At 41.1% G+C, this 21,724-nt stretch overlaps 1 protein-coding gene and 1 long non-coding RNA gene across 2 annotated transcripts in view; both read left to right on the top strand.

Moving 5' to 3' along the window:
- Positions 1-16,474: 16,474 nt before the first annotated feature.
- Positions 16,475-18,606, top strand: LOC118423148. The gene is made up of 3 exons (XR_004831995.1): positions 16,475-16,603; positions 17,523-17,730; positions 18,506-18,606. It is a non-coding gene; the product is annotated as an uncharacterized LOC118423148 (long non-coding RNA).
- Positions 18,607-18,856: 250 nt separating this feature from the next.
- The window catches only part of LOC118422909 (4-coumarate--CoA ligase 1-like), a 7,553-nt gene continuing 4,685 nt past the window's right edge, over positions 18,857-21,724 (top strand). The window contains exons 1-5 of the mRNA XM_035830756.1: positions 18,857-18,891; positions 19,349-19,534; positions 20,073-20,250; positions 20,749-20,920; positions 21,472-21,572. Coding sequence (XP_035686649.1) covers positions 18,857-18,891; positions 19,349-19,534; positions 20,073-20,250; positions 20,749-20,920; positions 21,472-21,572 — 672 coding nt within the window. The remainder of the gene's footprint in view (positions 18,892-19,348; positions 19,535-20,072; positions 20,251-20,748; positions 20,921-21,471; positions 21,573-21,724) is intronic.

Below are 21,724 nucleotides of genomic sequence, written 5' to 3'. Positions count from 1 at the left end.
GTAAATACCGCTTTTAGAATAGTCGGTCCAATACATGAGTCTGTGAAAAGAGCCCAATAAACAGAACTATTGAATCAATGCGAAATGTTTGGAAATTTGCTGTTTTATTGTGTATCATCTCGTCAGTTATGCACGTAAATTCGTAGCTAAAACTATCTAATTTCACATCTAAGTTATATACCATAAATGCCGAAATGTTCGAGGTGGTTTTATGTTCGCGATTTTCGCGGTTGCCACTTCACCGCCGGCAAATTAAAATCAGCGCGATCTTGCAATTAGAGACTACAGTGCATGGTGCTACCGCGAACAGTCATTTCCCTGCTACTGCGAAATTAAATCCATTAACATTATACAGCGCAAGAGAAGGAAGGAAGCTCATGTAATATTGTATGACAATGCCTGATTTACAGAGTAATCAACGCTTCATGAGGTTTATCCTTACTCGACTTCCACCTGCCACAGGTATGAAATGCCCAAAGTTTACGAATGACGCGTTATATAATTTCCATTGAATATTCAAATTTAGTAACCCTATGGAAGCGCCCATCATTAGAAAGAAAAGTGGAGATAAAAAAGCAGTTATAACCACAAAACCGAAAAGCGACAAAATAGGTCAATCGTATATATATATATATATATATATATATATATATAAATAAATATATATATATATATATAAATAAATAAATAAATAAAGGCAGAAAAACCCGTGTCAAGGGCCATCACAGACCGGGTAGATATAACTCACAAAATTCTCCCAACGAACGTTTACACAATAACCACAGTTGTGTTTGTTTATGACAAAATACATTTTACTCACCCTTTCCTGGGGTCCAGGACCAATCCGTAAGGCAAGCCGATGGCAGGTGACGTCAGAAGTGTCCTGGCGGACGATCCGTCCTTCTTTGCTACAGAGATAGTCCTTGCGGTGAAGACAGACCAGTAGATATTCCCCTCAGCGTGGTCCAATGCCAGGTCATAAGCATCTGCAGAAAAGATTGTGCGGACGTTCCTGTGTAACTGATCACTGTACGAATAACAGGAAATGCTTGAAAGTGCACACTTATGTCGGAATTTTTACAAAGGTTGTTCTACTGGTGGAAAATCTTGATACTTGATACAGATTTCCCAATAAAGTCGGGGTTTCACTTCCCACAGCCCGGAGGAAATAAAAAAGAAAGAAATGTAAAGCAAAAAAAAATCATAAAATGCATAATTTAGTTTCGACCTTTAAAGCGCAGAATATTGGTCTGGGCCGTGTTTTGGAGCAGAGATCTCATCTCGATTGCTACCAAAGTGAAACTGTTTAAGGTTTTATGTGTAATGTTCAGGTGCGAGTCTTGAGATATAAATATGGAGAAAAGAATCAACTCCTTTGCTACGTCTTGCTTTCTTATTATGTTGAATATCAAAAGGATCGATCGTGTTTCTAGCAGCAGAATCTATGAACTGACTAAAACAAAGCCGTTGATCGAACATGTGCACTAGAGGCAGTTGAACTTTCTGGGCCACATCCTGTGCATGCCCGATGATAAAGCTGCCAGTATCTATGCTATTTTCTTAACGTACCATCGCACGACAAACGCAGACTATACCACCTATCTACTGTATATTCATCAGCGCCTAGGCCAGATCACCGAAAAGCAGATCCACCATCTAGCTGCTAACGGGAGAGCCTGGAAAGACTTACAGTCGACAGCAGCTGACCGATTTGATGAGACCGCCATACAGATACTTTCTTTCTGTTAATTTTGATTGCACAATTATATGTAACTCAATGCATTTAGCTCATGCAGCTGCAGGGCAAGAATATGCGTTTAAATTCATTGTCATTTTCAATTTAAAACATTTGCGGTCTTTGAAAGCCATATACAGATGATATCCAAGTAGATGTAAGGATCTGGCTCATTCTCTGTGTCCTGCGCCTTTTTCTCAACATTTATCATTCTTTTTTAGAATTGTATTCTATTAAAGATTCGCAAACAGACAAAAGAACAAAGAGCCTCACTTACATCTGATAAGATCATCCGGACACAGCTTCCTTAAATTTTGCCTGAATATGGCTTTGTTATTCGTCGGACGGAAAATAAGGTATATGGCATTTTGAAATGCATGCTTGTGATAATGGTAATTTACAACTTACTGCCGCCGGTATCTGTGGTGGTCTCCATATCACTTCCATCACGACGAGCCCGTTTGATTTCTTTGTTCCGATGATCTGACCAATACACGTAGTCAGTGAGAGGGTCGTAGTCCAGAGCGTAGGGTTGTCCAACACCTACCAGTGGCAGTGTGACCTTTGATCCGGAAGTGATGTCTACTTGAAAAATGGTTTCTTCATCAAAATCAGCCACCAAGAGGAATGGTTCACTGTCCTTACGGGAGTCACGGTCTCCTAATGGGTGGAGGAAATCAGAGTATTGAAAAAATGCAACGACTGTTTCCCAAACAATGGCAATATTTTAAATCATTGTCCAGATTTCTTCTGACATACAATATCTCGAAAAGTTTTACATAAAAGAATTATGATTGTCAGTTTGATTATAATGCTGTTTTGGGCAACGCCTCAGGGGTTAGCCTAACTGTGTAGTATACGTCCAATTGGCAAAAAAAATCCCCGGAATTCTGCAGGATATTTTCCACGTTCCAAGTTACTAATCCCTTTGAAGGAGAATAACTTAAGAAGGTGTTGACGGATCGTCTTAATGTTTTGTAGCTGGATAGCTTTAGTGATACTTTACATAATTAAACACTAATTATTATAATAAACGACTAACATGTATAATTCACGAGGACAGTTTATAAACCCACTACATAGGTCACTCAAACATATGACTCTGTAACTGAAAGGTATAGAAAGAAATTAATTGTGCAAATGTGTTATCAATGAGAATGTGTTATAATACCACAGTGGTAAATCAAAGGCATTTCATACTTGCGATATTTGGCAGCTACATAAACCATAGGAATTAGGGTATCATTTACATTTGGAAACGATATAACTGCATTTATTGCTTAAGACTATCTTTATATACAGCTAGGTTAAGATACAAAACACGAATACTAAAACATACCAACAACAACAAACGTACATATTAACACATAAAAAACAAACCATCAAGACGTACCCAAGACAATGGTTTTTCATTGCCACCTTTTTTATACCAATAATGTTGCCCTACACATCATCCCAAAAAGCACAAAAGACAACTGAAACCCAACTTACCTGGCGTCTTACTCGCCTCGTCAAGACACTGCTCCAAGGCGACGGTTCGGTTCCTCTCCTTGTCCAGGTCACGCTTCAAGGCGTCAACAGTGATAGACAGCTGGCGCATGTCGTCTTGGTCACGCTTCAAGGCGTCAACAGTAGCGGATATGTCGTCTTGGTCGCGCCCCAAGGCGTCAACAGTAGCGTACATGTCGTTTTGGTACCGCTTCAGGGCGTCAACATCGGTAGACAGTTGGCGCATGTCTTCTTGGTCACTCTTCAAGGCGTCAACAGTGGTGGACAGTTGGCGCATGTCGTCTTGGTCACGCTTCAAGGCATCAACAGTGGCGGACAGTTGGGTTATGTTGTCTTGCTTGCTCTTCAAGACGTCAACAGTGTTGTACAGTTGTCGCATGTCGTCTTGGCCATGCTTCAAGGCATCAACGGTAACAGACATGTCGAATTGGTCGCGCTCCAAGGCGTCAACGGTGGCGGACAGTTGGCGAATTTCGTCTTGGTCGTTCTTCAAGGCGTTAACTGTGGCGGACAGTTGGCGAATGTCGTCTTGGTCGCACTTCAAGGCGTCAACAGTGATAGACAGCTGGCTCATGTCGTCTTGGTTGCGCTTCAAGGCGTCAACAGTAGCGGACATGTCGCCTTGGTCGCGCTCCAAGGCGTTAACAGTAGCGTACATGTCGTTTTGGTCGCGCTCCAAGGCATCAACGGTGGTGGATAGTTGGCGCATGCCGTCTTGGTCACGCTTCAAGGCCTCTTGGTTGCTTTTCAAGGCCTCAACAGAGGTGGACAGTTGCGTTATGATGTCTTGGTTGTGCTTCAAGTCGTCTACAGCGGTGGACATTTGGCGCATGTCGTCTTGGTCACGCTTCAAGGCGTCAACAGTGGCGGACGGTTGGAGCATGTCGTCTTGGTCACGCTTCAAGGCGTCAACAGTGGCCGTCAATTGGCGAATTTCGTCTTGGTCGTCCTTCAAGGCGTTAATTGTGGCGGACAGTTGGCGAATGTCGTCTTGGTCACGCGTCAAGGCGTCAACAGTGGTTGACACATCGTCTTGGTCACGCTTCAAAGCGTCAACAGTGGTGGACAGTTGGCGAATGTCGTCTTGGTCGCGTTTCAAGGCGTCAACAGTTGTGGACATATCGTCCTGGTCACGGTTCAAGGCGTCAACAGTGGCGGACAGTTGTCGCATGTCGTCTTGGTCACGCTTCAAGGCGTCAACAGCGGCAGACAGTTGGCGCATGTCGTCTTTGTCACGCTTCAAGGCGTCAACAGCGGCGGACAGTTGGCGCATGTCGTCTTGGTTACTCTTCAAGGCCTCTTGGTTGCGCTTCAATGCCTCAACAGTGCTGGGCAGATGGTTTATGTTGTCTTGTTCAATCTTCAAGTCGTTAACAATGGCGATCAGTTGGCGCATGTTGGCTTGATTGCGCTCCAATATGTCAACCTTAGTGGACAGTTGTGTTATTCCCTACAGATGAACGACAGAATACAAAACTGGATAAATAGTGTAGATGCAGCAGAATAGACTGGTTTATTGATTGTAAACTCCTGGCAGTGAAAAGGCTAAATTGTGAGATTCACAGTTACAAAGTTGTTGTTTTACGAACACTACAGGTAAAATGCATCATTCAACTTATATACATTTGTTGCCAATTTACAACATGATGAAATACAATGATCATTACACATCGATGACAAATAAAAGTTATTAACTGCTGTTAAAGAGCTTAACAATATACGGTAATGGACTTTGGGCATATCGTTTGGTTCGTGCTGATATGATGTCGATTTTCTTTTTTTGTCTTGTTTCCCTCCCCGTGACTTCACCTCTAGTGCCTGGTAGCCAAGTGTGGTACAGGTTTGACTTGGCCAGCTTCTTTCCAAACTCCAGGCACAAGTCCTCCCTCCTCACATAGAGGCTCTGTAACTTCAGTGCTTTGCAAGACTGCTCTTATGATAGGGTATGTCCTAGGATGATCCTAGTTTCCTGTCGTTGAATCTTTTCTATCTTCTTGTGTTGTGTGTTCGTAAGGCCAGGATGCCAAACAGGGGCAGCGTATTCCAAAATGGGACGGATGAAGCAAGTGTATACAGTCACTAGGTCTTCATGGGTAGGTTAAACTGTCGGAGTCGGCAGAGATGGTACAGTCTCTGAACTCCTTTCTTCGTTATGTCCAGGACGTGGGTGCCCCACCCTAGGTCTCCTTGGAACGTCACTCCTAGGCACTTGGCGAGACGTACAACTTCCAGCTCGTGTCCGTGGATGGTGAGAGGGGGTGGCGGAGGTGGTGTGCGAAGGAAGCAGACATGAACAGCCTTACATTTCCCAGGGTTCAGTTTCATGGTGTTCTTATCTGACCACGAAGACAGTTCATTGAGGTCATTCTGTCGCTGGGATGTTTCGGGAAAAATGTCTTGATTCAATGATGTTTAGGTCGTCGACGAAGGCCCGGGTGGGGGATTGTATAATGTCTGTTGAGTTATACGTGTGGGCGATGAACACTATTGGGCCTAATTTGGTCCCTTGTGCCAGACCGCACTTGAGTTGTTTTTTGGCGGACTTGATCTCCCTCATTTTCTCATTCCGGAATCTGCGCCAGTTTTCCCAGTTCTTTTGGTTGAAAGCCCGTTGTGTTGACTTGACCAAAGACTTGATACTGGGTGAGATCAGAGGTTTGACATGAACATGTATCCGCACAGACTTAAGTGGAAAGTTTGTTGCTATTGCCTGTTGTAATGTCCTGTAAAAGGCAGTGGTGTTGTCCTGTGTCCCCTGCTCTTCTGACACCTCCTCCCACCGGTGCTGAGTCACCCACTGACCAAAAGACCAGATACTGGAGTCTTTCATCGATCGCTTTTGTCGTTTCATGGTCTTGTTCTGGGGTACCCGTTGCTTCAGCGTCAGCAGCACAGCGTACGCTGCGATCACCGCGACCAAGAGGCGAAGTTGCAGAGGGAGGGTTGTAATAATCAGTGAGATTAGTTATAATCAGGTCAAGTGTACTGTCTAATCTTGTTGGTACGTTAACTATCTGCTGGAGATCATTCCAAGAACATAGGTCGGACACATCCATGTGATTAAAATCACCCATTATCATGACACCAACATCAAGTAACAATAAATGTGATCTTTCTAGGAAGGCGCTTGGGCCTTAACATGAGCCACATACATTCAACATCGGGAGGTACATCAATTGTCGTGAGTTGTCGTGTAGCTATACTAACCTTCACATACAAAGCAACACCACCACCCCGTTTGTCATGTCTCGATTTACAGAACACAGTGTATCCATCAAGAGACCAGGAGTCAGCGGGGACATCATGTTGGAACCATGTTTCTGATACAGCCGCTACTTCAACATTCTCATTAAGCAATACCGTATGAAATTCATCTAATTTGTTCGCTAAGTAGCGGGCGTTATACAAGACAGCGGATGGTACCACGATTTGACGTGGGTTACAAGTCATTTGTGCTCTAAAGTTCTGAGAGTTCATGGGCGGTGTTGGTCTTGGGCTTGTAGGTAAGGTTTCTGTTAAAGTGACGACTGGAACTCGTACAACAGAGTTCGGCGGGCGCCTGGGCTTTTGCAGGAATGCAGACAGGTGTTGCTGCTTCTCTCCGACGCCGATCTGTTTTGTTCGTGGCTTACAAATTTGCATATGAGAGAGTTCCTTTGTTCGCAGAAGATGGTCTGTTTCCAACTACAGTTTCAATTTTTGTTATGCGATGTATTCCGCCTTTACTACAAGTAGGCCTACCCAGCGACTTGAGAATGCCTACACCCAGAAGTATGTTCTGACTTGATACTTGTAGTATTTTATAAATGTAACAGAAGCAATATAAAGACTGTTTGAAAAAAAGGCTGTCAAATGCTTACCTTTTTGTTGATGAACGTCAGAGGGGCGAGTCCCACTGCAGAGATGCTTAACAGCACGGCAATGCCGACGGCCAGACAGCTGCAGCTGGAGCGGCCGCTCGCTCCGCCCGGATACATGTGGTCTGCAGAGATTATAACTGAGGTTTAGTAAACATACCAAATCAAGACGGTAAGAAATGATGAATAGATGAAGAAGGAAATACTAATTAGGAAGTTAATATTTTGTTTCTCCTTATGGTTCGAAAACATCGGTTTGGAAAGATTATTTTATTTTTACTCGATGTGTACAACAAATATACATGTCACAGCGGAGACTGGAATCCACGGGAAATTGGGATTCTACTAGGGGACATTGGAATTCACATCAATCCAAGGGGAATCTGGAATTCCCCTGGGAGTGGTTGGAATTCTACCAGGAGAATCTTTGATTCTACTTTTGATTCAGGGTGTTACTTTAAAGTTTCAAACAACACAACAAATGATTTGTTAATTTTTTTTCACTAAATTATCATATCTTATACCTCATACATACCTATATAGGTACATGCATACATATTTAACACTCATTTTGCTATAAACTAGTCACAACAGTCGAAAAGTAAGCTAAATTTAGAATCTCTAACAAGCTAAACAACCATGAAAGGTCTTACATTTTTTTCTGACAATTAAAGGTACTAGTACTTTTATCATATACTATGGCTTTTTAAACTTTAAATGTTCAAACAAGTCATACAGTAAAATTCGGAAATATACCAGGCAAGCTTTGACTATACAGAAATTCAGACTTGAACTTTTTCTGGAAAATAGACTGAATCATTTAACAGTTGACATTTTATCACGTTTCACATGCAACAGGAAAAAAAATTGCAAAAACAATGCAACATAGCTAACTGAAAAAAAAACAGTCCAAAAGAATATAAAATGGCCTTTGCCAGACAGCTGTCACCATAGTTACATTGTAGCAAGTGGCATGACAAAAGGTAAAGTCTAAAATGCGGTGTAATTAACCCGGAAGATTTTAGGCCTAACACCTATCGTAGAATTGAGAAAAGGGCAAAAATAAAACGAAATGTGCAAAATAAAGTTAATTCCTTTTCAGGTATCCGTATATCCCCCACGGATAGCCCAAATTATCATTTCCATCAATTAAGATATTTTTCAGTTATGCATGATTTATAGCATAACAGGGGCAAAATTACGTGTCAGGGAACTTGACTTTCTACTGTTCTTTGCTAATACCCCTGTCACATTATGAACGATCTTTGGGCGTATGGATACAAGACATGCAATATTTAAGATCGACAGATGGTTGAGCGTATTTTGCACCTGAAAACCGTCCCTGTCACATACAAGCCATACTTTGTACCTTGTAGAATTGTTGTGCAATAAAGTTATTATGATAAGCGAGGCTAGGGCGATTACCGCCGAATCGTCGTCCGATCGATACAATGAAACACGACCGAGTAAACCCTTAGCAACGACGTTACAACAATTTTTCTAATGAATCTGAAAGAAACGGCGTTAAAAAAACTTTCGCATCTGTTAAATGTTAAACATTTCAAAACTATTCCATCTACTTCTCCTGACGTAATGAGAGCAAAAATACCACAGAAAAATGACTTCTGTCTGTATTAGTTTGTGGTGGGGTATGATCTAAAACCTCCTTAGCAACAGCCTTAGCAACGGCCTTAGCAACGATATTGTCTGATTTCATTGACGGATTTCTATCATTTTAAGTTTGATATGCAGGGAATGATAATCACAGTGAGTCTTAATCATCAGGCAAGGCCCAATAGGTAATGTAAATAAATGCAGAATTTTGGAAAATAAAGTATATAATTTTGATGAGAGACGTGACCATAATTCTGTGTTGAATCATGATATCGAAAAGCAATTGATTTTTTTATCCTCTTAGCAGGTTCTACCAGCCAGATCATTTATTTTTTATGTTTAATTTTTTGCCCCTCCCACTTGTTTAAGACACAAAATTTCCGAATCATTTACATGGTGATAGGTTTAAAGGCTGATAGCCAATATAAAGCTACTATACGAGAATGAATATCACATCAAAACATATACCACAGGCCTTCTATAAAATAAAAACGCGAGAATTTCTACCCCAGAGGGTACAGATATGCGAAATTTGGGGTCCTTGCCCATGGACTATTCGTTTTGTGACGTTTTGTCTCTGCTTGGCCTTCGTAGGACACCAATCGCCTAAACTTTGTATTGTTGCAATTGTGGCGAATGTCTTTGAAGGTCTCAGTACACAGTTTTTCGCCAATGGGGATTTACATGGTTGAGGACCTCAAAGTGAGGAGGTTCGACGCCTCCCAATTATAGCGGGGTGCAGAAACAATTTACAAGATTCTAGTGTGTTAAAGTTCAGGGTACAATGTACTAACTATCTGAAAATGAGCATAGATTTGCCGGCTCGTTTTTTTGTCATAGACACTTTGATTTGACTCCCAGCGGAGGTCTTGGAACTGCAGACTAGTACTACAAGTGAAGTGCCGGTAACAGTATCAAGGCGCAAATTCCCGCCGGCCGAAGAAGCAACGTAATCAAACTTATACAGTATCAACACCGATGTATTCCTCTACCATTCACCACAGTTTCCACCTCGCTGTTGTGCACGGAAGAATAACTACGGCCTTTGCAAGTACTGCAAGGCGCTACTTTATACCCGTACTACTTTTGGGAACGAGGGTCGCGCATGAATACATCATGAATATTTTAAATATAGGTAACATACAGAGAAGGGTATCAGTCTATTTTGGGGGAGAGGAGATTTCCCGCGATGACTCATTACCGGTGCATAATTAAAAGTTTGTGCATCCAAAGGTGATAGGACACAATTTTCGGTTGAAGACTTTCAATTGATTTGACAAATAAATTCCCATGTTGCATAAGTATCAGTATGTGATCGTACACCATTTCTACTGATAATTTCTGCTGATTTTACAACTAGATTCCCATGTTGTACTAAAAAGTCAAGTCACGAAAACTTTTCTTACCTGCAGACGTGTACGTTGCGTAGCGTTTCACCTCGACCTCTTCGTACGTTTGTGCAGGTGCTATTTGCGACCCGCCAGCCCCATTGAAAGGACGGACACGTCCGCGGGAACCACCCTGATAGGCAGGAGGGTGTTGGGACGGCGGCCCGCTGGTTTGGCCGCTGTCAGGGCACGAGAAAGGGGAGCAGACCGGCTCTGTTTGCTCGTACATGACCGTACTGTGTACACAACAGGCGAACAGTGCAGCAGCTAACGAAAATGTGTGTATAAAAAGGCAGAAATGCCATGAATGGTATGAGAAAATAAGGATATATCTTTGATTCTATTTGGATGGATAACGTGCTGCTAATAGCATTTTCCTTTCTGCAAGAGCCAGACAAATGTTTGAGGGAAAGAAGTTTATTGGCGCTGGGAGCTCGAGGTACGAGAGAACTCTTAATGCAATTTTTGTATAACAGTGTGCTTTAAATTGTGTTTTGTTGTGTACGGCCGTTGCCATAGCAGACAAGTCCAATTGCAAGTCTCTCCCAGCCTTCATTGATTACCGACAAATAGTAAGGATACAACAGCGGCAATATTCATACCCTCTTTACTCCGCTCGAATGTCATTCTTTGAGTAGAATTAAGTTTTTCACATCAGGTGGAAAGCTGTTCGATGAGCTGGGTGTTTTGTTACGACTTACGATCTTTTGAAACACAAACCGATAAGCCCCGGATCGATAGAAGAACACGAACGGAGGATTTTTTCTTAAAAGCAGGCCTAGGATTTATAAATTAGCTGTGCTCGGGTGCTATGGTCACGTAAAAGGGCGCCATGAGCAGTCACCCCTCAGTAAAATAGCCGGAGCTGAATATTCACATTTTACACCGACCGGTTTCGCCAGTATGCCTTCTTCAGTGGTCCATTCCGTAAATCCTAAATATACAAACCTCTCTATCTATATAGCAGCCATCAAGGTACTCGCTAAATCTGGCCACTATCGGACATGTGGCCACTATAGAGAAAATACTGATCAATTGACCAAAAGCAATAAGTTACAAATGATTTCAGTACCCAATTAATCTTTCGCAATTAACATTGTCTCCATCGTCTCAAAGTTCAACTGACCCTGCCAATGTCAAATCTATCGAAAATTATTCATATTGGCATGCGGAATGTTGGTGAATTCCCCGTCAAAGACTTGCGCTCTAACGTTCAAGGCACGCGTACCTTCTAATACCCCAAAAATGACCCGGTCGGGAACTCCAAATCCCCGCAAACTACGCAGGCCCAAGGAGACATACTTCTCTTATTTAGTTGCATAGGTAGTGTTTCTGTATCTACGGGACCTGAAATCCTGTGGCCGTGGCCGCGTTGGACAGGTGGCCACTATAGACTATTTCTTAATGCTTAGGTTTATGAGAAAAATCCAATGGACCGACAAATGAAAAAAAAGTGACCGCAATGGCCAGGTGGCTGCTATGCAAAGATGACTGTATATACAACTTAATTAGGTTCCTTTCACCATTTATTCTTCTTACTTTCTTGCGACTTGTCAGAAGCGCCGTTGCCATGGTGGACACGCCAGCGGGAACCATTCTGATGGACAGGAGGCGGCGACCCGCTGGTTTGACCACTATGAGGGCGCATGAAAGGGGACCGGACCGGCTCTGCTTGCTCGGACATTTGGACCGTACTGTGCAGGCAACAGGTGAACAGTGCAGCAGCCAGGTACATTGAAATGGACAAAATGCCAAGATTAGTATGAGAAAGTAAGGATATATCTTTGATTCAATTTGGGGGATAACTTGGTGCTTCAAATAGTGTTTTGCTTTTCTGCAAGGGCCGGAATAATTTGCCAGGGAAAGAAGTTCCTTGTTGCTGGGAGCTCGACGTAGAAATATAAAAATGCCGCCTTACAAGGTATGCTAAAAGTCTTGATGTAATCATTCAATTAGAGTGTCTTTTAAATGTGATGTCTTGTTTTGTACTGCCGTTGCCATAGCAGACAAGACAAATTGCAAGTCTCTCCCACCGTAAATTGATTACTGACAAATAGTAAAATCACAGCGGAAGGAAATCCACACCTTCTTTCATCCTCGTTAATGCCAGTCTTTAAATGGACTTAAGTCTTTAACAGTAGGCTGGATATCAGTCACCGTCAGAAAGGGATTTTTCCATTGAAAATAGACTAGAATCCAGGCGCACGCAGAAGTCATCCATCGAGTCAACTTGATGTGATCGAGTAAGCAAACTTCTTCTAGCATTAACGCGGTTATGCAATGGGAAAAAATTATGAAGATTCTATTAACGGTATAATTTAAGGATTAAAAAATAGAACGTTGCATAAATGCATCAGTGTTTGATTTTGAAGCAAAACAATCAACTTCCCAATAGAACAAGAATGGAGGATTTAGTCTAAAGTAGGAATTACGTGTGCCCGGGCTCAGGGTGAGTTGGCCAAGAACAGGGCGGCATTAGTGGAACACAGTTTGGGATACAACATGTCATGTGCTATAATGTATCTATGTAAATCCACTATCATAACTCACATTCAGCTCAACCGCAAACACATCATAAGCGCCGCACCTCCATGCCTCTTGTGATTTACATTTAGCTGGATAATTAGCATATATGTAGAAGCCTTCACGTTATCTTTCTCGCCGCAGTCACCCCTCAGTAAAACAGCCGGAGCCGCAGAGTTCCCGTTTACAACTTTTATTCAGCCTGTCATACAAATCAGTTTTATCAATGTGGTTTCTTTAGTGGTCCAGTCTCACAAGAGCACATCTTTTTTATAAGCAAAAATGTGCAGACCTATAACGACAAAGAAGCTTCCATCGATAAATACTGGCTGTTTTGGCATTAGGGTTTTTCCTTGTTTACTACAAGAAATTTAAAAGGCCGTCAGTCTAATGTGAAAACACCGAAGTTTGACATTTTTTTAGCGCTTGCATTTCGTTCGTGCCATCTGTGGAGCATATTTAAGGAAACACTCACGAATCAGTAATAGATTCGATACGGCCAAACCAGGAGCTTTTTACTTCTAGAATGTTCCTTATATAGCTAAGGGCACAACCCGCCGTACGTGTAATTTATCTGTACGTTGAGGCCACGTCCGCCACGTATTTCTGAAAACGATCAGGCTGTACAGGACAGGCGCGTCGCCCGTACCGGCACTTATTATATTACGGGGGGCGAATCCTCAGCCAGATGGCACACAAAATTTTACCTCCACGTAAAGTTCTACTGCACATCTGCGTGCCCCAAAATCCGACGGATTCCCTACGTGTTCGTACGGAGGCGGTACTTACCACTTACGGTTCCCAAAAAGATAGCCCGCGTTTTGGCACGTAGACAGCACGTATTTGAACGTACGTCGGGTTGTGCCCTTAGCTTTAAAACCTTTTGGCTATGTGCCCAAAATATAGGTACATTATCTGCACTATATATGAGAAGTCAGGCGTGTCTAATATTGTACTTAGAAAAGATTCATTGCTTGGTGCCTATTCGGTTTTTTTCGTGCGTTATCTTACTACTTAACAAACTTGTAAACAAAGTGCTGTTTGGGCCCTTTTGCTACATTTTTATATTTATCGTTTTTACTGGCGATCTCGCCCTCCCCGGCTAGTGATCTCGCCCCCTATCTCGCCCCCTTTAGCGATTTCGCCCCCCCCCCCAAAAAAAAGGGTTTACATAACATTTTAGAAGTTGATTGGTATAAATCACAAAATGCAGTTTCAGAATAATATAAGTACACAAGTCTGATAAATAACTCAATCCATAGTATTAATATTAACGTAATTACATGTTGATAAGACAGTTGAAGTTGTTTCGGACAAGGAGGTTTGGGTCCTTGTATTCCCATTATTGCATATACTTGAGTCTCGACATAAGATGTCTTTCATTGTATTCACCTGTCCTCAAGCAACCTACATGTATATATCTCCAATATGAAGCCTCTACCATAAATTGACCACAAAAAAGGATGAAATGTCTTTATTAGTTATGTAGATAAGCTATTCATTAGAATATCGCACATTTTGTTATATGCACCTAGCCTATGGGTATCTTCACCTCCAATATGACTGTTTTTCTAGTATTTAGAAACTCTATCAGCTGTTTTACCAGTGTTTCTTAAAAACTGGTACTTTACCAGTGTTTTTGTAGCATTTCGCAACGTACAGGTATATGAACTTGCGCGTAGTTAGTGTTTATAATGAGAAACTATTATTCACTTGTGTTTTTGTTAGTGCTTTGGAAATGTTTCCTGCACAAGATAGAAAATACTGTGACAAATTAAAAACATGCAGCTGACTTATTCCGTACCGTAGATGGTGTTGATTTATACGTTCGCGATAGCTCTGTCTTTTTTTCTAAAAAAAGTGTCTTTTTCATGTCAATGGCTTGTTTGCATCGAACCATATAGTATCGACTTTCGAGGTATAACATCTTCAGGTAATAAGGTGCCATATAGGTGCCAGGTAACACACCATATACGTTACTCCCCAGGTGTAGTATAGTACCAGGTAGCGAGCCTGATATGTAGTAGCCAGTTGCTCTTGAGAACCCTCCGAGAAGCAATGTTCTTAAGGGGGACGAAAACACTGGTGGGTATGAAGGGGGCGAAAACGATTAAGGGGGGCGATAAAGGGGGGCGGAAACACTAGTGATCTCGCCCCTCGGGGTGGGGGCGAGATCACGGGGGGGGGGAGATCGCTGTCACACCGGTTTACAGTGGTGGAGATAGTTCCGCCTGTCCATTGAAACACAAGGAAATTAGGGTTTTCGTGCAGTGTTGAGATTTTTTGTTCTAATTAATGACGCAAACTGTTAACACCTTACATGAAATGACCCCTATATTTACATTTTGCTAAACAGTGTTTAGATATCCATTTATTAGGATATTAAGATATAAGATATCTAGAGACAGACGGATGCCAAAACAAGATATCTAATTTTTGATGGCTTAATATTCTAATCTGCGTTATAAATTTGACATAAAAGATACTGAGTTGATGAGTTGTGTTTGTGTTATATCTTGTTTCTTTCATGATAATATTACTACGAGGCTGAAATTAAAAAAAAATATCATTCAAACAGTTTAACAGGCTTTTACCATGGAAGATCTTTCAAACAGTTAAAACAGGCTTTTGCCATATAAGAGAGCACCAAAAGACTACGTTAAGTAACCACAGAAGTCAAACCTCGTATTTGTTTATAAATAAGTGTTATGCACTACCGTTACTTTACTCTTACTTTGAGACCATATGTATTGGTGACCTCGGGTTAGGTCAAGGTCACTAAGCACGACCAGCGCTTTGACATCACAGGTGCATTTGGTTCATTTTCGTACTTTTGCCTACTACTGTTTTCCAAAGGGCCTTGCTCACTACAGTATCAAGACACCATGCCAAGCAGAAAATGCAACAAAATCATCCTCCATTTCGCATTTTCAAAGTCCAAACAGTGCTTGGTATATCAGCACCTCACCCTAACCCGGAAGTGAAATATAGGTCGCCGCTTACATAATAGACAGCCAGGGCCTTTGTTTGTTTGACCTTCCGTCTTTTGTTTCCTGAGAACACACGCTTCTGCATAGCAGCACGTACAAGAAGAAGACCCGCGGACGCAGCTGTTCCGATACTTCCCTACCCGTTGTACATAGTCGTTTTGTTGCAAAATAATGCACCCTTTACTCTTAAGGCATTGGAGGCCTGCAACGTCTTGTGTTCGCCGTCTTCAAGCCTTAAGAAGCAGCGCTTTGAGCACAAATCTTAAGAGCTCAAGGACGTTAGTTTCAAAGACACCGCATTATGCTGAGGTCAAGCATGTCACTACCACATGGTAAGTTTTATTTGCTGTTTGTGAAACTTCTATGTAAGAGCTAAAATATGGTGTATGCTAGGATGGGGTGTTTGTGCTCTTAAAATGACTGGCTTACTGTGAAAATCTCGAGAACTGTTTACACGTAGAGGACACACCTTACGAAAATACGATAAATCCACAATGACAGTAGAGACTCAGAGGGATGGAAGCAAAACATACTGCCCATTTTACCGAAAGCTAAACGCGGTAGCAGCACTGTTACACATTGTATAAACAGCCTTTGAGAATATCATATTTCATTGTAGGCAAGGCCAGGCCTTCACGCCAATATCCACGGTTCACTGCGTAAACATAACAGTAGCAACATCAATAGACTTTGCAATCAATCACACAGCCGCCATTTTGAAAATCCCGGGCTTCAGGTCAAACTTGACTGAACAAGGTCATTTTAAGAAGCCAAGGTAGAAGGTCCCAGCTAGATGGATATTATCTTTAATAAGGATTTTTATAAATCGAATATTATATTTTCTTTTTGAGGTACCGATCTTTCTCAAGTGTTGAAAATCCTGGCATACTGAAGAGCAGGTTTCCAGACGTTAACATTCCTGGGAACGAGACCTTGACTCAGTACGTCACACAACACTTTGATGACTATGGGAACGATGTCGCAATCGTAAGTATTCAACGGCACATATCAATTATGTACAGTATAATACGGTTAATTCTTTAATGGCTGACATTGTTTTGTTGGCCTTTTGTTATTTGAACAGACTACAAGTACGGGTTTCAGCCTAGATACCTTCGGTGTAGTTATATCGATGATAAAATGCCCCCTTACCGTATCCATATGCCATACAAATATACGGTTTGATTTAAATCACAACATTCTCACACACAAAAAGTCACTTCATAACGCAGGAATTAACGCAAAACTGGGCATTAAACTAAAAGCGATTTTTTTTTCGTTTTGTTCATAGGCACCAATATAAAGGAAGGATTAACAAAATCTATCCCTGGAACTACATAAATCTGCAGGCTTGTTCTGAGGGATGATGCATTACAAAATCTAACACAAGTTAGCAGCGACTTTCATACAAGCAACTGATAAAAATCGGAATGTTGTTTTACCCAGTAACTAAAACAGTGTGCCATCTTTATTGAAACTCTAAAATACTATTGAAAATATCGTATAACAACGTATCGTACAGTAACGTTCCATTTACTAACACCCACGGCATCCTTGTACCGTATGATTGTGGGAATAAAGGTTAAACATACGAATGCGATAACGGGAACATACTGATACAGATGCAAACGGGTTTTGCATTGAAAAAACTAGAGGTCTGTCGTCGAATATTACCTTCCGGCCACAGACCAATAACACTATTTAGTTCTACATTATACATTCGAATCTCTATTTGGTATTTAATTGGCATAACTGCTACGCAGCGTAACTCACTAGACGTAGCTCCCAGATTGTACAAAGGATTACGCATGGGGCGATAGATAAGACAGCTCAGTACTCTGAAAAAACAAATAGACAGCTGAGTTACGCAAACAGAATGCTTAATCATTACCTTGCTGTTTTACAGATAAACGGTGTTACCGGGGAGAGTTACACCTATCTACAGCTGCAAGACTTGATTAGACGCTTCGGCAGCGCCCTCACGCGGTTGGGATTCCAACAGCATGACGTGTTGGCTGTCTTCAGTCCGAACGTGCCAGAATACGCCATCGCGTTCTTCGGGGCTACATCAGTGGGTGGTGTAGTTACGACTGCAAATCCAACGTACACAGCAGGTTTGTATTACATTGTTTTTTAGTGGAATGTAGTTTGTACAAGAGAGAGCTGAACTCTATAGAATGATAGAATCCATGTTCCCCCACTTCATACAACTAATCAATATAGACAAATTAATGTCCCTTATGAATTTAGACAAACCTTTACTTATAAAGCATATCTGTTCCTACATTTTCAATATCACAAAGAGAGGAGAATAAGTCGAATTCACGTAGTAGAATAGGATTCATTGTATATATTTCATGTATCTTTTGTTGCGACCTTCACTGAACCCAGTGGGTATGTTTGTACAGTAAAGGTCTTCATTCCTTCATTATTAATACTATATTAGATTTATTAATGATATTGCCCATTCTAATCCTTAATGGATAAAAATTGCTTACTCTCTAATTCAGTCATTTATTGAGGAAACCAACCATCTATTTATGTTTGCAATGATGCATTCATCTAACAACTCTTTCATTCAATAATAATCTTTTCATCCATTTGTTCACTTGCTCATTCACTCAACGACGAATGCATTTACTTTACTCATTGACTCACCATTTCAACCACTGTCAGTTCTAATATGATAATGATAGAACTCATGCATGTATCCACTTACTTACATTCACTCGTTTACTCTCTCTGGTGTTTTTGTTTAGCGGCCAAAAATCCTACATATACCCATACCCATATGGTGTCCCGTAAAGCTGATTTTGAAATACAAAAAGACAATTATTGCGATTTTTCTCTCCAATTTATTCGATCATTATTTTCTGACATTCTCGGTAGATGAGCTGGCACACCAGTTACGACATTCCAATGCAAATTACGTCATCACAGTACCGGAAGTGGCTGAAACTGTGAAAGCAGCAAAATGCAAATATCCAAACGTAAAAGTGAGTATTTATCACATGCACCTATGCATCTGTATCTGTATCTATATAGCCGGTATAACCGCCGTTCGGCGTAACACACCAGCTTGACGTGTTAACACACCAGCTATGTAAAGGCCCTTGCCGTTTCTTGTGTTTACTATGAAATATAATTTAAAATCTAACAGTAAATTGGAAAAAAAAAAGAAAGGTCTCTATTTATGTATATGATCATGTAACATTTGCCGTACGCTAGGGTTGAGTAGCAATGAATAAGAACCCGTGCAGCAAAAGGCGCTGTCGGTAAGGCCCCGTTTCCACTAGACGTTGATCAATGTACGCTCACACTGCGACCTAAATAGGATATCTGTAACTTTTTATTTTATACTGGGTATAACATACTGCATGTAAAAGTATGACTGAGAGACAACAAAACACACAAAGTGTAAAAAAATGCGTTTCTTTTCTATAGAATTCATTAAGCAATATGTCAAATGTTAGGTCGCATAGAGAGCACGGCAAAAGCGCAGTCCTAGTGGAAAGTGGGTATAACATTTTAAAGCTATGGCTAAACATAATCAGGAGATTTCAATTATTGGTGACGGTTTAAAGAACTGTACCCCCCCCCCCCCCAAAAAAAAAATACCCATGAGTTCCAAACATTACTGTCAAGAAAACTGATTATCGTGTTGACAGAGTATCGTGCTGACAAAAACATTTTTTGTGCATTTTTGACTTAGGAGATCTTCGTTATTGGAAGTGACGTACCAGAATGCCGATCCTTCTCCGAACTTCTTGAAGGTGACGGCTCGACCTTTCCTGCAGCCGTGCCCGTGAACGTGACAGAGGACGTGGCGGTACTGCCGTACTCCAGCGGTACCACGGGCTTACCAAAAGGAGTGGTTCTAACCAATAACAACATCGTCGCCAATCTCAGACAAATCATGTATGTTCTGAAAGTCCCTATGTGATAGATACCTATAGCGTTGAGCATATTTGCTCACTTGATCCTAAAGCCTAAAAATGTTATATTTTCGGTTGAATGTTAAAAACTGCCAACCCTACATCTTTATTGATTGACCGATGACAACAGATACGAAGCAATAAAGAAAAAAATGATTTTAAGTAGCTTTTTCTCATGATCAATTTGTTCAAGCACAATATCCAACACCATCGTACCGAACGACCACATTTTGTAGGGCTGTTATTTTAGATAAAACACATTTTGTTAGGCCTAACTTTTATACTTTTCATACCTTTAGAAGGGTATTATGCCCCATTGGTATCACTGCGTCTTTTCCTGGGGTATAATAAACAACTTCGGCCGTCATATGTTAATTTTTCTCTAGCAACCTACATCATAACCTGTCTCTTAAGTATTTTGTCACATGTTTGGGACTAAAGCCAAAAGTTGAACATTGCGTTTGTTACTGGTTTTTCGTCCTTGCATTTAAATGAATCTTGTTGTCAATCTTTTATGACAGACACAAGGGGATGCTAGAATTTAACCGCCAGGAGGACTGCCTGATCGCACAGTTACCGTTCTTCCACATCTACGGGATGGTAGCCGTGCTGTCCAACTGTCTCCGTCAGGGAGTCAAGATCGTCACCATTCCACGGTTTGAGCCTGAGCTGTACCTGCGCGTTATTCAAGATTACAAGGTGATTTCCTATTTAATCTTACAGAAACTGTGACGTTTCTTCTGAAAGTGACACAAAATACGTGGAGATTTATATTCCGTAATTTCAGATCACGCATAATGGTAATTAATTGAACCCTCTTAATTTCCCTCATACCCAAAATGCCGTCAAATTTAACTCTTGATATTTAAAATGTGCACAGTGATTGCATATGGTGCGAAATTAGTGAATTATGTTGATATTACTTTAAGAAGCCTGTTTCCACGGCAACACAAATTCATGAGCTCAATTCATAATTCTAAATTATTTCCAAGTAGATTTTAGAAAAAGGCCCAAAAGTATAGGTCACGTTGTTCGGCAGTTATACGTTTAAGAGCACAAAAGTTTGCGCGAGTACTTTTTGACCCCCAATAGTTTAGCTTTGATTGAACCATTTTTCTATAACACCATGTACTAAAGCAGATGAACTAACGTGATTTCTTGAACGTCTTTAACAAGCTCCTTCTGTGCTAAACACAGGTAACCCGGGTGATGATGGTTCCTCCTATAGCCCTGTTCCTGTCCAAACACCCGCTAGTGGACCAGTACGACCTGTCTCATGTGAAGGATCTGATGTGCGCTGCAGCACCGATGGGCAGAAACCTCACCATGGCTCTGAGGGACAGACTGAATCCTCAATCTCTCAGACAAGGTATCACAAAACAACGTGTATTTCAATAACCAACCAATAATCCAACCAAGAGCGGTACACCAACATTGTTCTACATATACCTAGACATACAGTCAAGTATAGAATGTACTCCTTGGTCCTGAATACAACAAGAGTGACGAAAGAAATTGTACTTCTTAGTGCTTAATTTAAGTTAAACGCGACGAACAAAAAAAAAATGCATTTTCACTGTTGAAATAAGTCACCGTGATGTAACAATACATTTTACACAAGCAATATTTCGTCTTTTCGGCTTCTTCTGCTTAAAGAACCCAAGCCAAACCAAACATGTCTAAACATCTTTACTCTAGTATTCGAAAAATAGTGTTAGTTATTCCCCATTGTCACATTTTAGCCTTTTATGCTTAAAAATGTACGTAAGTGCAGTTAGCGTTCAGGCACGAATGTTCAAATAAACTTTACAATAGGGCACGTTCTTTCATTTTAAATACGTTTTTAACTATATAATTCGTGATGTCACAGATATCATTAAGATGCATGTTTGCTGAAATGTATATTTTGTTCACTAACAGGATACGGACTAACCGAGACTAGCCCTGTCACACACCTCTGTATGGAAGACGAGTTCGCACCTGGCGCAGTCGGTATCATCATACCAAACACGGAGATTAAGGTATAAGGTATATATAATAATAAGTAACGTTCAATGTAGTTTTATGTAATATTGTCACAAGTAATCTCACAGCTCTATTACCATGGGGAATAGATCGTAAGGTGAAATGTTAAGGTCTTTGGAGGCAAGCATCCATCCATCCATCTTTACGT

The sequence above is a fragment of the Branchiostoma floridae genome, chromosome 9, assembly GCF_000003815.2.
Source record: "Branchiostoma floridae strain S238N-H82 chromosome 9, Bfl_VNyyK, whole genome shotgun sequence".
In the NCBI taxonomy this organism is placed as follows: Eukaryota; Metazoa; Chordata; class Leptocardii; order Amphioxiformes; family Branchiostomatidae; genus Branchiostoma; species Branchiostoma floridae.
The sequence above is the reverse complement of the archived record's forward strand: the minus strand, read 5'-3'. Positions and strand labels throughout refer to the sequence as shown.